Source organism: Denticeps clupeoides, chromosome 7, assembly GCF_900700375.1.
Source record: "Denticeps clupeoides chromosome 7, fDenClu1.1, whole genome shotgun sequence".
In the NCBI taxonomy this organism is placed as follows: domain Eukaryota; kingdom Metazoa; phylum Chordata; class Actinopteri; order Clupeiformes; family Denticipitidae; genus Denticeps; species Denticeps clupeoides.
In genome coordinates this window covers 10,407,451-10,424,957 of record NC_041713.1, presented here as the reverse complement: position 1 = coordinate 10,424,957, position 17,507 = coordinate 10,407,451, and the positions used below count along the sequence as shown (strand labels likewise).

General features: G+C 41.4%; 1 protein-coding gene and 1 long non-coding RNA gene across 2 annotated transcripts in view; one reads left to right on the top strand and one right to left on the bottom strand.

Annotated features, from left to right (window-relative positions):
* crhr1 (corticotropin releasing hormone receptor 1) overlaps nt 1–17,507 on the top strand; it is a 96,410-nt gene that overhangs the window by 25,382 nt on the left and 53,521 nt on the right. Inside the window, exons 3-4 of the mRNA XM_028985932.1 lie at nt 7,663–7,713; nt 13,886–14,005. Of these exons, the coding sequence (XP_028841765.1) occupies nt 7,663–7,713; nt 13,886–14,005 (171 nt within the window). The remainder of the gene's footprint in view (nt 1–7,662; nt 7,714–13,885; nt 14,006–17,507) is intronic.
* Nucleotides 1,999–8,788, bottom strand: LOC114793803 (uncharacterized). The gene is made up of 3 exons (XR_003750278.1): nt 8,749–8,788; nt 5,403–5,522; nt 1,999–2,201 (listed from the first exon to the last, which is right to left on the bottom strand). It is a non-coding gene; the product is annotated as an uncharacterized LOC114793803 (long non-coding RNA).

Genomic DNA, 17,507 nt, shown 5'->3' with positions numbered 1-17,507 from the left:
CAAATTACTAAGCCTACACTGAGAAGTTGTGCAGCCTTACACTTTCATCTTAACGTATCTGTGTATCGTTGGTAATATATAGGTAAAAGTGGGTCAGGTATATTATTACACCTAGAACAAAAAAATTTCACAGGAACACTGTATATCTTTGCTCAGCTGTCAGTATGCATACTAACATGAAGCTCACTGAGTGCACTGGGGAAATTGGCTAATCTGGTAAAAAAAAAAAAAAACAAGATCCTTTATTTAACTGCAAATTGATGGAAGATTAAATTAATCCTCCTAATAGCCAGATTATTTTACCTAAACAGCCATGTGAAACTAAAAGATTTTGAGTTCCCATAGATGCTTTATTATTTACATTTACAGCAGACACTCTTATCCAGAGTGACTTACATAAATATCCATCATTGAAATCCCTCATTTGGTTCACTAGGATCTGATGTATAGATAACCTTCGCATAGCTCATAACAACCTTTGTCACGGGTGGGCTGGACATGGCAGTGAAGGAGGACGCATTCGCACGATCACAGGACAGGGGTTTAATACAAACTTCACAAGACAGGGGAACATGAACACGCACAATGACCCGACGGCGAACAGACACGAACAGGATAGCTTTATACAATTATATAAATATACACCAGGTGAACACGATCAGGGAACATTACACAGGACTAACATCAAACTCCGGTCCGGACTCCGGATCCGGAGTAACCCCTGCCGGTCCGGATCATGACAGTACTCCCCCTTAAAAGCACTACCACCTGGGAGTGCCCACAAAACGGTCCATGAAAGGGGGGAGAAGTTCATAAGGACAAGTGGCGGCAGTCTGCACCGGCGGCGTCAGGCCCGGGCCAAAGCACGGTTCGTCCGTGGGGGACCGGCATCCTGTCCGCCATCCGCAGGCACCATCACTCCGGTCAGTCTCCAGCTGAAAAGTTCGCCGCCTCCTTCGTCTCGGTTAACGCCGGGAGCACCTGAACTGCGCGACCGGTCTCCTCGACCCAACGGTAGCTTTTGTAGGCCATCGAGGTCCGGTCGCACGGATTCGTCGGTACTCCCCCGCCTCCGGAATTGCCAGGGGGAACATGGACCGCGTGACAGATCCTCTCGACCCCGCGGTAGCTTTCGTAGGCCGCCGAGAGTCTGCCACGCTTGGGGAACTGATTAAAAACATGACGTGGATCATGGCGGGGAACTGGCGATTACCGGAGGTGCGTCGCTGGAATCCGGACGAGACGGCAGCGTCGGGGGACGTCCATACATGGAATCTTGAACATGGAACTATGGAGCAGACGTCCTACTGACCATCCACGGTTCCCTGGAGCTCAGCGGGGTGTAGATCTGCTGCGTCCACGTGGTCGGGTCATTCTGTCACGGGTGGGCTGGACATGGCGGTGAAGGAGGACGCATTCGCACGATCACAGGAGAGGGGTTTAATACAAACTTCACAAGACAGGGGAACATCAACACACACAATGACCCAACCGCGAACAGACACGAACAGGATAGCTTTATACAATTATATAAATATACACCAGGTGAACACGATCAGGGAACATTACACAGGACTAACATCAAACTCCGGTCTGGACTCCGGATCCGGAGTGACCCCTGCCGGTCCGGATCATGACAACCTTTTTTCTTTGCTTGTTTGTTCTTTTAAAATATAGAAAGTGCACTTTTTTTAGTCAAAATATTTTCTAAATGGGACGGCTTTAATGACTCAGCTGTTTGGCCATCTAGTGGAAGTTCATTCCACCACCTAGGAGCCAAGAGAGAGAAATCTAGATGAATGCTTTCCTAGTACCTTGCAAGATAGTGGTACCAGTCAAGCAGTGCTGGAGGATTGAAGAGATCAAGGTGATGAGCGAGGAGTGATGACAGATCTGAGGTAGCAGGGTGCTGACCCTTCTTTGGTTTTGTAGGTAAGCATCATTATTTTTAACCTAATGAAGCCAATGGAGGGAACGCAGAAAGGGAGAAGTGTGGAAAATTTCGGGACGGTTGAAACAAGTCATGGTGCAGCTGAGGCAGAGAGAGAGATTGGAGAATTGTCCAGGGAGAGTATAAGGCCCTTTTTGTAGGGAGGAATCAGCAGGGCTAAATATCAGTTCAGTTTTGCTGGGGTTGAGTTTCAGATGATGTGTTGCCATCCAGGTTGAGATGTCAGACAGGCAATCAGAGATGTTTACATCTGATAGAGGGAACAAAAGAAGAGTTGGGTGTCATCTGCATAGCACTGATAGAATAACACATGCGAAGATATGACCGCACCAAGAGATTTGGTATAAAGGGGGAACAGGAGAGGGCCAAGTACTGAGCCCAGAGGGGCACTAGCCATGAGTTTGTGAGGTGCAAATGCGGTCCCCTACCATGTCACCTGGTAAGATAGGAAGCTATAGACTGCCATGCCATGCCACTAGACGCCTAAGGATGGTCAGGAGAGTCTGGTAGTTGAATTATCTTGCGTCAATGTGTGCTTTTCGTATACCTGTATTATTGTATGGTGATTGAATGAAAGAGCCACAAGTATACATAGATACATTAAATGTATAATAGATAAATAAGAAAGTTATCTGCATCTTTTTGTTTGAGTGTAATTATTTCTGCACCCACTTTATTAAATAACGTTTAGGTTCAGGCATGATTGATGCGTACTCATCATTCTAGATTATTTAAACCCACTCTTGTCACCCATCACCATCTGTGTTCTTTGATCATAACAGCTGTCCACGGTTACATCAGCAAACATCACAGTCACGATTCCTGCTGAAGGCATTTCTGGACCGCGCCCCATACCAAGCATTACATACATATTTTCAGCACTTTAATTTAAGCAATCACATCACAGACGCAGTGTACAGTCATGGCCAAAAGTTTTGAGGATGACAAAAATACTGGTTTTCACAAAGTTTGCTGCTTCCCATCAAAATCATCAAAAACTTCAAGGTGTCACGGTCCCGGCGAGGGACCAAAACGTGAGTGCATGTGGGAAAAAAAAACAAGAAACCCCGGTGCGGTTGGACGCAAGGAGGCAGGTACGTTTACTATACCAACAAGAGTCGCGTTTTAGATTGAATCAGGGAGGGAAGAGTAGAGAGGCGAGGAGATGAACAGGATAGGATACCAGGTGAGGAGATGAACAGGATAGGATACTGGTTTGAGCTGAAGAAGGAACCAAGTCGAATTGACGGATGCCAATCAATGACTGAGCGGCTGGCAGTGGCCATCTTGCTAATTAATAGGAGTCATATTACCTCAACTTCGTGTTGCTACCGGTCACATGGAATAAAATGCATGTAATTATATTTCAATACGCCATAGAAACGAATGACAAAAAGAACACTGAAGCAGCAAACTTTTTGAAAACCAGTATTTGTGATATTCTCAGAACTTTTGGCCAGGACTGTAGAGTCCAGGTTTATCTTATTTAGCACCCTTGGAAATGTTTCTTCTCATAATCCTGATCACATAATTTAAGTTATTTGTTTTGCCTGCCAGTATAGAGATCTTTTCATTATTTTTGTGTTCTCTGTAGGTTTTATGTGGGTTGTCATAGAAACACTTCTCTGGAAATGTTCTGAGGAACAGAATTTATCAAAAAACTATTTCCTGTGTGCAAAAGGGAAGACTTAAGTGAGTTGAGTTAGCTTTAGAGTGTCAGTGTTCTGGCCCTTGTAATAAGTCCTAAACTAACTAGGGCTGTGCGATATGGCATAAAATTATAATAATATAAATGTAACCATAGTCGGTAGACTATTTTGGTATATAATTTGATTAGTAAAATAAATTAAAATGTAACTGTCTAATAGTGTTATAGCAAAGACACTTCAGCAGGAAGTTGTATAATAGACTTTTTACAATTTTTTAAAATCATAATGACAGAGCACTTTTTTTTGCACAGGGCACCAAACAGGTAAGGATCGCCCTTGGCCATTTTAATGCGAGCTGTCAGTACCCAATTTGTACCACTTGCCTGATCGGTTCCATGCCTTCGGTGGTACGCATTTGACACTGACACACACGCTGCATTTAGTAAACCCAGAAGTGCACAGCAACCATCTTGATTACTGGCCGATTGAAGCCTTGTTTTATTTATTGGGTCTGCAGTATTTTTAAAACCGTTAAACTCTAAATTTAAGAATTACTAGTCGTTGCAGCCCCAGGCGCCACTAATAATAAATCTATAAGAATGGCTCAACAGAAAGTGATCAACCTGAGTATTTTCACCTATTCCTATATGTGGTGTTACCCTTTGTGCTTTGTAAAATCATGGCATCGGTTTGATTAGTCCGTATTTAGACCTCTGGAGCAAGATGGAAGCTTTGAATCTTGATCCAGGTGATGTGATAAAATCCATGCAACAGTCTGTAGCTACGTGTGCATACAGTAAAGGTACATTCAGCGATTGCATATTTGAATATTTATCTTTTGTTCCTCCCCATCCCCCCAGCAGCCCATTCCAGCTGTGCATTTAAATATCACACATTGTGATGTGAGGAGATCAAATGGCGATTAGCACACTACTGCGGTGGCCATAAATCAGTGTCTGACTCTTTAACTGGGAGCAGAGAGGACGTAGTCACCGCTACCCCATCTTCATTTGTCTGAGCTGCTGAGCAACGGATGAATGAAGCGCCCTACCTAAATCGGCACCATAACTCTAGCTTTGCCAGCCGTAATGGGTGTGATGGAGAAGTAACCACGCTGCAGGTAAAGACATGTGTCAGCCACTTCTTCCTTAATGAGTTATTTACCTGAACAGATGGGCCTGAATGAGAGGCTTGAGGAAAAGCTGTATGAAAAGGGCATTATATCCTTACCTCCACTGCTATGTGTCATCTTGGGCCATATATCAAAGCCTTGAAAACAAACCCACACTCCATCTGTAATTAACCCATAGTAATTAGCATTTGTGTTGTGTGAAAGACCTTTATTGGAGCAATTAAGGGACACAATTACAGTGAAACAAAAAAAGACATTTAATATGTTCATCGATGCACACACACACACACACACACACACACACTTTACCCATATTAGACAACAAAGTGGCAAAGAGGCTAAAAAATAACAGCACTTGTTAGGGGAGGTGCCGCTTTCACATAAAGAGTCTACAGGGGGGAATATAGCGTGAAAAACCTGATTGAGGCAGATGGTGATTTGGCCTGGAGAGAAAATTTGTTTGTGTAAATTTGTTTCACATTATTTAACAAATGACCCACTTTTTGGAGGTTTCATCACTCTTACCGTTCCTTTCATGTTTCACTTTTGAAAGATTATCACTGAAGCTGGTGAATTCCGGAGTTTTAGACCCCGGATGTTATGTAATGTGCCACACATATACACATACTGTTTCCGTGCCTTCTTCCTCACACATACAAACATTTCATACCTTCCTCAGAGGCAGGTTGAGCTTCTAGGCACACTTGCATGCCTCATTTGAGTTGGGCTCGCTCAGCCGCACTGACCACGTCTGTTCATGGGGATGTCCTCTTATCTACACTATGGAGCCCTTACATAAGACACAGACAGGAAGAGGAATTCAAACAATTCCTCCTGTAGGACAGTGGTTTACATCCATTGCGTGCTCAACAGTACTGCAAAAATGTAGCATTCTTCAAAAACTGTACTGTAATTGCAATTTTGCAGTGTCCCGTGCATGACATTGCAGTGCTTAGTGTTAGTTCCAGGGTGACTTAACTTTTTTTTTTTCTCATTCAACAAAGCTCTTTTAGTGGTCATCTCAAGATTGACTTTTGACTTGCTGCGCTGTGTGCAAAACAAATGCACAAAACATGCTTTGAGGAGCATAGTAACATCAAGTGCCATGTGCTAGTCGAACAGAGAAAGCTATTCACAAGATTCATACTCATGTGATGTATTTTAGAGATCTGTTGACTGATAGCTTTTCCAGGTCAGAAGAGACAGTAATTTATTATCATTATTATTGTTTTTTTTTTTCCACATTTTGATTAAAGCAATAAACTGTTTAGCAATAATTTACTGCCAGCAGTGCACTATAAGTACCATTAAAGCTCTGAGATGATCAGTGCATAGAAATCATTTCCCAGCATAAATGTAGAATCCACAAACCTGTTTTTGCCTCAAATTACAAGATGGACAATTTTAGAAAAAAAGCTTTTAATGTCCACTTTTTTACAAGCATCTGAAAATTAGATATAAGGGAATCATCAAGTAAAATGTTTAGATATTTGTACTGGAACTTGATTATCATTAGCTATAGTGAGTGATTTGGAAGTCAAACCATCTGCTTGTGATCAATGAAATAATTGTTCAACCAACCAACACCAATTCTCGTGAATTTCCTTGTCAACCACGTTTTTATCTGTGGGTGCTAGTAGCCTAAGGGGTAGTAAACTCACTTAAAAAGCAGATGACCACAAATTCACAGGTTCAAACCCCACTTACTTCCATTGTGTACATGAGAAAGACGCTTAATCCTGAGTTGCTCCTGGGGGACTGTCCCTTTAACTACTGATGGCTGCTCATTGTCAAGAATTTCAATGACATCATTGATTACTTTTAATGTTGATGTTATTCTTCCTGAATACTGACTGAAAGGAAGATAAAATATTATTAGTATGTAGAAATTAGTTGTTGTGACAAGCGTTTCCAGAACCTTGACCAAGACAGAAATTTGGCAGTCTGGTGGTTATTTATGGAACGCTTACTCTGCTTCTGAGATTTTACACAGAATGGCATAAGAGCATCATCCATGTTCCAACCATTAATAATGAAACACTTGTCATTTTATTCTGCATCAGACAGCAGGTAGCATGGAACAGAAAAATAAATAAATGGAAGGGGAAAAAACAGTTTGGTGTTCAACTGTCCCAAACATATTTTCCCTGAGGAAGTCTTGTTTTACTGCCCAGATTCACATCATTTGTAAGTGGGCACTAGGGGCAGACTGCCTGAGGCTGCCTGACCTGCTGAAATTATGAAATTGCAGCCTCAAGCATTCAAACAGCATCCATGAATGCTGAGAATCACAGAGGTCTTCAGGTATTTATGATTGCAGGTCACTTGCCATCTAGTGAAAATCTCTTTAGCTATGACCAAGCAACTTAATTTACATAGGTTGTTGTCTGGACCACTGGGCTTTGAAGTGTGTAGCCACAGAGATTTCGAGAATCGGAAGTCAGTGAGTGGAATGTGGCAGTGTGAAATTAAATTCTGGGTCAAGGGTTCCATGCCCATCCATGTCAAGCAGCTTGCAGTAGTTAGTGGACTATCAGAAGAATGGAACTTTACTCATGCGTCTTTTAATCTTGGCTTGCAATGACACTGGTCCTACCAGAAAATGCGTCATTTTCATCACAGTCAGCAGGGAAATTGTACATAAACTTGCACTTCTGCAATAGGACTGAATTTAAATGGTTTTATGTTTGTTAACTTGATCAGATATATATATATATATATATATATATATAGATCAGAATGCAATAATATTCATACAACAGGTGTAGCTATGGTTCAAACAATCAAATTTGGAATTGTGTTGCAACCAGAAAAGTATTAAAAGTCATTGTGTTAAAGTGTCATCATTAACTAATTTATGAATTGACTTTGAATTTTGACAGAATTAACATAGTTGTGTTAACAATTTTTTATTTTTTCTCTTCTTTCAGCTCGCGTCTTGGCATTGTGGAATCAGACTATAACGCCAACCAATGTCACTGGTGAGTAGCTGTAAATAGAGTATTTGTTGACAGCAAGCTCTGCATGAGTTGCAGCGATGTAAGAGAAAAGCATGACTTGTTAAAATACATCCTTACTCCTTTGACATGCCAGATTCTTCTAGGTTTTTTTTTTTATTTAAAAAAATTTAACAAAACTAAACAAAGGGGCAGAAATTTTATTTGAACACTTCTTGCATAACCATTTATACATAGCCAGTAGCCTTACTTCGCACAATTATTTATTATTCATTTCACCTGTTTTAATGCTGTCTGTCTTATTGTTGTCTACACATTTTAGTTAAATGTTATGCTTGCACTTCCTGTGTCCCGTTTGCACCTTATGTAGCCCAGTTTGTCGGTATCGCACATGTGCACTTTATGTCAGTCTGTAACTTTGTTTAATCGTTCAAATGTTACATGTAGCACCAGGTTCTGGAGAAACGTGTTTCGTTTTACTATGTACTGTCTAACATGTATATAGCTGAAATGACAATAAAGCTCAATTTCAACTTTAACTTCCAGACTTGAAAAAAGAAATAAGTTATCAGTTGAGAAATGCCAGAAAATGTTTTCTTTCTGTGTTTTTGTTCATTGTACATAACAGTCTATTGTTGAAGGCAAGTCTGAAGGAAGTAAGGACGTTATACCCTGACTAAGCATTTCTGCAATACCAAAATGAACATTTTCATAAGGTTAAGGCTGCTCTTCACATACAATTATTGCTTCTGTACCTATAGTAGATAAGACTGTATCTGTTCATTAAATAGTACCCAGTCATCCATATGACATGCTTATTTGTCCAAATTAAATATGGTTTGATTTTTAAAGTTGCATTAGAATTTTTGAAAATTAAATGTTTTCTCATTATATATTGGAATGCAGGTAATATTGCATTTAACTGCTTATTCCAAATTGTGCTGCGTGTAAACGAAGTTGATGACATCTTGTCAAACACGTTTTTGCATTTTATTTCTGTTTTTAAAGCATTTAACACCTGTCATAAATGAAATGGTGTCATAAGAAATGTTTCCAAACCTGAAACACCTCTCTCCGTCTCCCCTCCTTTCTCTCTGTCCATTGTACTCCATCTGTCAGCTGCTTCCTTCCATTTGCCCCCCATCCCACTCCCTCGGTGACAGACAGGCCCAGCTGTTTCCTGACGGTTTATCAGTTGTCAGGAGAGGTTCCATGTGCATACATGCATGTGCTTCTCTTCTCTTAGATGCACGAATGGCATTTTTTCAGCCCCTCAAATAAATGTGGGTCATTTCTGGATCATGTATATTCAAAGAGTAACTTGCACACTTGTTTTGGTGCTGCAAAAAGTTCAAAGATTTAATCCGTGAAGAATAACCTTCCTGCTACGTTTTAGATTATGTCATAGTCTTGTGTAGCATACATTGTACTTGTTTTAATAGTTAATTTTACTAGGACCCTCAAATTGGTACAGTGAACTAAATTAATGCTATTAGCTTCTACTTTACTTCCTGTGTGAGGTCTGATCTATGACACGGTTGTGAAATTCCTCTTAACCAGGAACAGTGCACTTGGATGCATTTTTAATTCAGCTTTCCAAGTCAGAAGCATTTAAACGCTCACTGTATTTTTACAGTTTTGGAGTCTTAAGAATTAAATGCATTTATTCATGATTAATTCACTGCAGATCATTTTGTTTTGAGCAATTTGTTACTTTATTTAATCGATTGACAGCCCTACATTTTTACAAATGTATTTGTGACATTTGTAAAATTACCATTTTTTTACAATTAAGGAAATTAAACCACTTCCACTTCCTGTAATTTACACCTAAAAGCTAAAATTGCAGGTTAAAGTGAGGTCAGTCTGCAGATGGGATTTGAGTTAAGGACGGTGCATTGATCCTCAAGATGAGGTCCGTGGTCTGCAGATAATGAATTAGATTAAGGCAGAGCCACTGGCCCTGCGTAACAGGTGCAGCGCTGCCGGCCGCTTAGCGACTGATATCTGACCTCACGAACACAAACACTCACCTTTACCGAACGGAAAATTCATTCTTTTGTCTGCCACAGGAGATTAACGCGTAGATGTGACACACACATGTATGCATACAAACACATCCAGACGTTGTACATGTTAGGCCATGTTCACTCACACCACACACACATACCCACATTGACCTGTCTGCATATTTGAAGTTATTGGTTGCTACACCTCCTGTTGCAACATAGGCAAGTGTCACGACTGACAGCACACCACCTGACCACCAGAGGGTGTGTGGTCGTCCCAGGGGATGATGGCGATCCAGAAGAGGAAGAGGCCAAGGTCAAACGCCAGTTTAAATAAACCCTGGCGCCATGGTTACGTTGCCTGTTGTTTGGTTTCCATCATTGCTGCTAGCTGTCTTTTCCACGTACCATGTAACGACCGCCTGCCCAACCACTCCTCTTCCCAGATTACCCACATTTGCCTTCTTTGACCCAACTGTTGCCAGTCTTCTGACCCATGCCACCACCGACAGTTTCAACCAGCTGTCTTCCGATACGCCTAATCCTCGGTGACTCCTGAAGCTTCTGCCTCCCCGGGCACACAACTTCTCGCCACGGTGTCTACTCATCCCAAGTCCAATGTTGCCACTCCCTTGTCTGCTGTGGGTGTCGAGAATTCGTCACACATGCCACCTCCTCCTGTGCATCCACAATGCTAACTTTCTGCGGCTTATTGCGCTGCTTCAGAGCAACCGCAGCTTGGCAGATTACGCAATTGAATTCAGAACGGTAGCCAAAAACGGTCAGTGGACCAGCGTAGCATTACTTACAAACTTTTTACCAATGTCTCTGTGACAGACGAGATGATGAATCATGACTTGAGACTCTCTCTCGAAAGCGTCATTGCCCTGGCCATATCCATAGACTGACGCCACATGTAACACCGTCAGGAATCCTGACAGCACACACCGTCTCATCGTCCACCACCCCTTGTGCAGATCCTGTGGTGGCCGTGGAAGGACCCATGCCGCTCGCCCGGGCTCGGCTTCATCTCACAGGGCCTTTGCTGTTATTGTGGTTATTGTGTTTATATATAGGCTGCCCCAACCGGTGACCCAGACCCCCAGACCCTTGTCCATCACCAGCGCGATCATTCAACATCCCCGGCGGTGGCTCCCTTCTTTTTTTGTGGGGAAGAAAGATGGGGGCCTCAGACCATGCATTGACTACCCTTTTCTCAATGCTCTCACCAAGAAAAAAACTATTCCCATTGCTCAACACGTTCGAACTGCTGACAGGGGCTACTGTTTTTACCAAACTGGACCTGCGCAATGAGTATCACCGTGTTTACTTAAGGGGTGCGAGGGGTACAAATCAAAGACTGGCTTTATCACCCCCATGGGCCACTATGAGCCTCTCCAACAGCTTTCCAGGCATTGGTAAACAACGTTCAGCAAGATCTCTTGGACCGCTTAATTTTCATCTATCTCAACAACATCCAGATCTTCAAACCCACTGTCCGTACTGTCTACTGCAGAACCGTCTTTGTCTAGAAAAGAGATCCTTCCACATCACCAACGTGGCTTTCCTGGGGTTCCTCATTAGCCCCCAAGCATGGCCATGGCCCCTCCAAGGTCTCAGCCATGACAGACTTTGTTCCACCTACCACCATCCACCAGCTCCAATAGTTCCTCAGATTCACCAATTTCTATTGCTGTTTCACTCACAATTACAGTGGTAACAATTACTGAGCTGTCACCTGTCATGGCTGCCCACTGCTCACTAGGGGTTATGGTTAAAAGCAGAGGACTCATTTTGTTGTGACCACCTCGTGCTGTGCTGCAGTCACAATCACTTCACTTTCACTTTTTCACTTACAGTCATGTTGACTTCCCTCTTCAAAGGCAAGCCCTCATACCATGTGTGGACCTCCCACATTCACTAGGCCTTCATGAAACTCACACACCCTGATGAACAGTTGACCTTCACGGTGGAAGTCGACACCTCCAGTCTTGGCGTTGGAGCGGTTCTGTTACAGCAATACTCCACCAACAGTAAACTCCACCCATGTGCCTTCTTTTACCTTTGTCTTAGCCCAGCCAAACAAAATTGCAATGTAATCAGGAGCTGCTGGCCACCAAGCTGGCACTGGAGGAGTGGAGACACTGGCTTGAGGGCGCGGCTTTCATTTCCTTGTACTGACCGACTACAAGAACCTTGCCTAATTGCAGGAGGCACGCCGTTGAACCCTCTGCAAGCATGAGGGTTGTTTTTTTTCACCCTTTTCCACTTTACCCTGTTGTATATCCCAGGTACCAGGAATGGAAAGTCCGACACACTCTCCCATCTCCCTCCTCTTCAATAGAAAAAATGGTTCTGTTGCTGATTGCTGTCAACATTCCATCATTTCATCTTTAGCTGAAGACATGATGTCACATGATGGTTATTTTTTGCAGTTTTGCAAAACTATCTGCAACCATCCAGGACTTTTCACTGATGTCATATTTTTAAAGGACTGCAGGATGGAGCAAGTATACAATGACACATACACATTTTTGCACTTTCTTCTAATACCAGACTCAATAGGATTTTTCTGTGGCCTTCGGTCTTGCAGGAGAGACAGAGGGGATTAAGTCATGTGCACTTCAAAAGAGACATTCAGAACATCTAGCCTGACAGCAGTGATGAAATTTCACAGCTGGTTCCCTACCCAGTTCCCCTGCCATGCCCATGAGAAATCTCAATTGAATTTGACAAATAGACTTGTAGGTGCTAAAATGCTGTCATTCTGCCACAGATATCTTAATCAGAGGGAGTGAGCTCGGACAATGAGGTGTAAAAAGTTACAAAAAGTATGTGTACTGAAGAGGTGGAAAAAATACAAATAAATGTAAATGTAATAATATCTAAACTTCAGAAAGTGTACTTATCTGGCAAACAAAGGGTAGAAAGGGAGGAGCCCATAGGGGTGATTGACAGCCATTACACATTTTTCTTACTCATTCTGGATGATTTTACACCCAGGTATCACACAGCATCCAATATCATTCTTTTCTCATTCATTCCCCCTCTGTTTTCTACCCCTTGTCCAAACAAGACCATTGTGATCATGCAATCAGGAACATTCAAAGCGGTTCCTGAAACACTTTTCCACGGGTTTCAATTTGGTGCTCAAATTTGTTCTATACAGGGGATTTAAAACCCAAAAACCAAGAACCGCCATGACTGGCCGTGACTAGAAGGGTTGACAAATTTAATTACATTATACAGGAGGCAACTTTGATTCCCAGTATGAATATAGATTGTTGTTGACTGTTTATACACTGTCAGTACTGCAGTCATACACACAAGTGAGGATATTAACTGTACCTGAGGATATTAAGAGTAATAACAATACTGCATTTAAACAAACAGCGGCTGTGAATATTAATCAATGATTTGTTATTGCAAATGTCACCCTGTTATTGCAAATGTCACCCTGTCCGGCAGCCAACTCTGAGAAATGTTTGTTTTTGAAAAGGGATTTTTAATCTGAAAGTTCTTTATAGCATATTTGAGACGGCATAATAAAGCTTCCATAGCCATTTTATCTTCTTCAACACAGCATCTACTCCTGGACACTTTCCTATTCCTGGACACTTTCCTCCATGTCTTATTCTGTGTGTTGTTTGGAGCCGTTAACCTAACCTAAATCAACACGAGATCTAAGGCTATGAATAAGAATTCATTAGTCTTTTGTATCCCTTTGTACTAAGTTCTTTTTCTGCTCCTGTGCTCACTCGTTGCGTAATAGGCACTGAAATTTCACGTTTTAATAGAAGTGCCGAAGCGCAGCACAATTAAAAGGCAAGCAGCACCCGCTGCTTTAAGAATTTGGTTCATTTATTCAGAAAAAACTTTTACCATATATGGTCGACTATAATCTTGCCATTTGAAGCAACACTATTCCAATGGAGTGTTCTTCTCATCTTACCCTGTAACATCTACTCAGCCACAAATCTGCCAAATCTGTTGACCTCTGACTGCAAAGACATTTACAACTGCCATTCTGGTCAGTTTTATTGTGTTTTATTTCCTGAGTTCTGGCCAGATCCTCTAAATAGCTTTAAACCTTTCACTGACTTTACACATTTACTTCTGCACATTTTTGGCTGTCTATATATTCTGTATGTTCTAATCATCCAATGGACACTCTCTGTCACTCTCAGGTGTGTTCTGTAACACCTCAATCGATGGCATTGGAACATGTTGGCCTAGGAGCAGCGCGGGGGAGGTGGTGTCCCGGCCATGTCCAGAGTTCCTGTATGGGGTCCGATACAACACCTCCAGTGAGTGGTGTAATGTGTGTTCACTCATTTATGATTAAAGACTACAATCACTTTTTTCCTCTGAACCTGTGTGTGTGTGTTCTGTAGAATTGGGAAAATGCTTATTCACAAAGTTTAGTTTAAGTAAAGTTTAGGGTTAAGTACTTAAGATAAGAGGCTAAGTCTGCTGAGCAGAGAATTACCTTTTTAATCAGAAATCTGATGGTGGAAATATGCAGTCAAATTGACGACATTGGTGTCACATATATAGAATAAAGAATATATACGTAGAATGTTTGTTACTAGCACCCAAGAAGGGAGAGGGGAGTAAGCACTGAGGTGACTTCATATTCATGGCCAGGCATGACTGTGCCACATCCTCTGGCTTACATTTAACAGAAAAAACGAACATTAGAATAATGAATTATGCCAAGGCGTGCTTTTGTGCCATCACCATTCCCTAAAGGTTTCCTATCCCATTTTTATTTGCTTACTAATGTAACGAGTGGGAGGGAGAGGTTTCTGAGATTGGGGAAAAAGAGGAGCACAGGAAGACAATCTGTTTTATGTATTTCTTAAAAATGTTCAAGATGAAATTGCATTATATTTTTCAATTGCTTTTTATCCTGAGTTTTAGTATAAGGGAGGTATGATACAGAAATTCTGTGTGTTACATCTTTTTGTTTCCAGTTGGTTTGACCTAGATATGGGGCAGGGTGGTTGATGCAGAATCATAGCAGTTGAAAGACTGCTGAGAAGGAAAATTGGATTTTTTTTTCCCTGGTAGTTAAAGCTCAGTAACATCACCACGTTCCATACCACGTGGGCCCTCAAAGACACATGAGGCCTCCCTGTGTGCTTCACGCACTTCAGTTACATGACTGAGAGTCATGGCTGGTGCCAAGGGATGCAGGGTGTATGTATGAATTATTTTGCTTGTTTTCCATGAGTTGTTCATGTTTTTGGTTTGGTGGTGGTGGACATGGCTGTTTTCCGCAACAAACTCTGGCTTTTCAGCTGTTGGGTGTGTGTGTGCGTGTGTGTACACTGTCTTAAACTGCAATAAATACATCCTAATGACTGTATAGCTACAATTAAAAGTCTGTAGAATTAAAATAAAACAATAATAACAAGGACATATGTAGCACAACAAACAGCACAAAATCGCTGTATACATTTGTGTGGGTGTGTACATCTCTGTTTGTTGTGCGTGTATGGAGGTGTTCTGAAGAGGCTGTCATTGCTCCTGATTGTGAATTCTGAATGTGTTGAGTAGGTGTGTTAGTAGACAGGCAGAAGATAAGGTTAACCAGGAACCAATCGTGGGTGTTTTATGAATATGAAATCAGATGAAATCATTTTTTAATGGCTCAGGAGAATTTAGGAGTACAAAGATGCACTAAATGCAAGAATCTTCATTGAGCAATACATCCCTTTGAACAATTATTGTTTAAGTAAACTTTTACCATTCTTAAGTTAAAATTAAAATGATGCAATGTTATCTGTATGTTGACAAATACTAGGATTTTTTTGTAAATCTCCAAAAAAATCCTTAATTTTTCTTTTTCTGGACTTACTGACTTTGTCATTTTTAAAGTCTTTCCTGTAAGAGAGACCTTTTTTATTATAATCTTATAATCTGATATCTTTTAGAGAGACCCGGGTCCATCTCCTTCTTGCCCAGTTTGACTGTTCATTTTCTCACATGCTCACACGCCCACAGACACTTTCATTCTTTTCTAAACTTGAGCCAAGCGCACATCCTCCTTCCATTCGCAATGTAACTTTAGACCCTTGTGCCCACACCTTCTCAGTTCACACTGTGTCTCTGTGGACTAGTAAACCAAAAGGCTGCAAGGCCGACAGGAAAGCCAGCTCACCCACAAACCAGAGTTAAAACACAGATGGGGTCACTTGAAGAAAAACAATAAAAATAATCATTTTGAACTTCATTTCCAGGTCAAGTAATGTGGGAAACATGAAAACAGCCGGATCTATGCTAACACGAATGGAATTGTGGAATTGTTTTTGTTTTAACGTTACGACCTGCCTGGGGAGGCCAAATTAACTTGAGAGGGCTCTCTCGTGCCGTGGTGCTGTAGCAAATAAGTATGAAAGATCACACCCTGATGAATTCACCCGTCTGTCTCAATCCCTGAGAGAGTATGATGGAGTCTGGCCAGCAGGACGGAGGAAGCCGTTCAAATCGAAATTCAACCACAGGCCTTTCCCAATTCTCTTCTTCCTGTAAGCAGCGAGAACCAGGGTGATTATTATTGCAACGCTCAACTTTGTGCTGAGTGCGTCTCCAAAAAAAGTGCATCTCCAGTCATCCTAAATACCCTAGAATATGATAAGCAGGGCACATAAAGAATATTTGTGACAAAGATGGTAGAGGACACATTTGCACAACTTTATTCACAAAACATGGAACAAAACGTACGGCAGACACAACGTACCGCATCATACAAACAGGTAGTTCTATACAGATAACAACTGTTGTGCACACTCAAGAGTCTAGGGAACACAGTCCACACTAAACTCAGAACCAGACGTGGATATCAATTACCCAACACCAGTTCATGAAAATATGTGATTTTTTTTGATGATCACATCAAATGAAAGCTCTTCAATTGTGCACATTTTTTGTATGCAAAAGGAAACATCCAGATCCATGAATTTGTCATTTTGTTGCTGTTTCCATAAAAAAATTGAGAAAAATATGAAACTCATACAGGTGAAATCAGATTCTGTCTTTGCTGACAAAGAGGCCTTTAAATTCTGACTACAACAGACGTTTTTCTTTGTAATAAAATGGCAGTGAAGAGGCGTATCACAGAGTTCTGGATAAGGGCATCTGACAAATGCTGTAAATGTAAGTTCTGACTGTGTTTCCTATCCCTAAGCATCTTCTGCTTGCTTTTTACACTATGTGCTTTAGAGGCCACAATCGAAGAAAGACCATGCCCAGCACATGACTGACATTCAGTGCTGAAATGTGTAATCACTAACGTGACATGTATAATGTCACATAATTAAAATGGGATTAATTATGCGATTCCAGTTCCTTTTTGTGTTGAATATTTTAGACTTCACCCTCAGAAAGGAACATTTATCATCTTCATGTGCCATTGCAACAACATGCAAAATAAATTTCATCCTTTTATAAACTTCAGCTTTTTACTCCTAGAAGGGACTTTTTGGTATAATTTTTCCCCCCACACTCATCACAGTCATCCCCACAAGCTGCTTCCCGGGTGCCTTTCATGGCTCCCTGCTGCTCAAGGGATAAATACGGAACAGTCATTTTGTTATCCATACCTGTGCTATGCTGTGTATCACAATGACAAAACAACCACATTCACTTGTATGTATCATTATATTGTTTATATAATCCAGTCAATCCAGCCAGGTTTTTAGTGACCACGTATTATTTATGCAATAACTATATGGTACAAAGGCTCGGAATGGGGATGTCTGAAAATGTTGACATGTTGGCTCCTTCTGAACTGAAGAGATATAG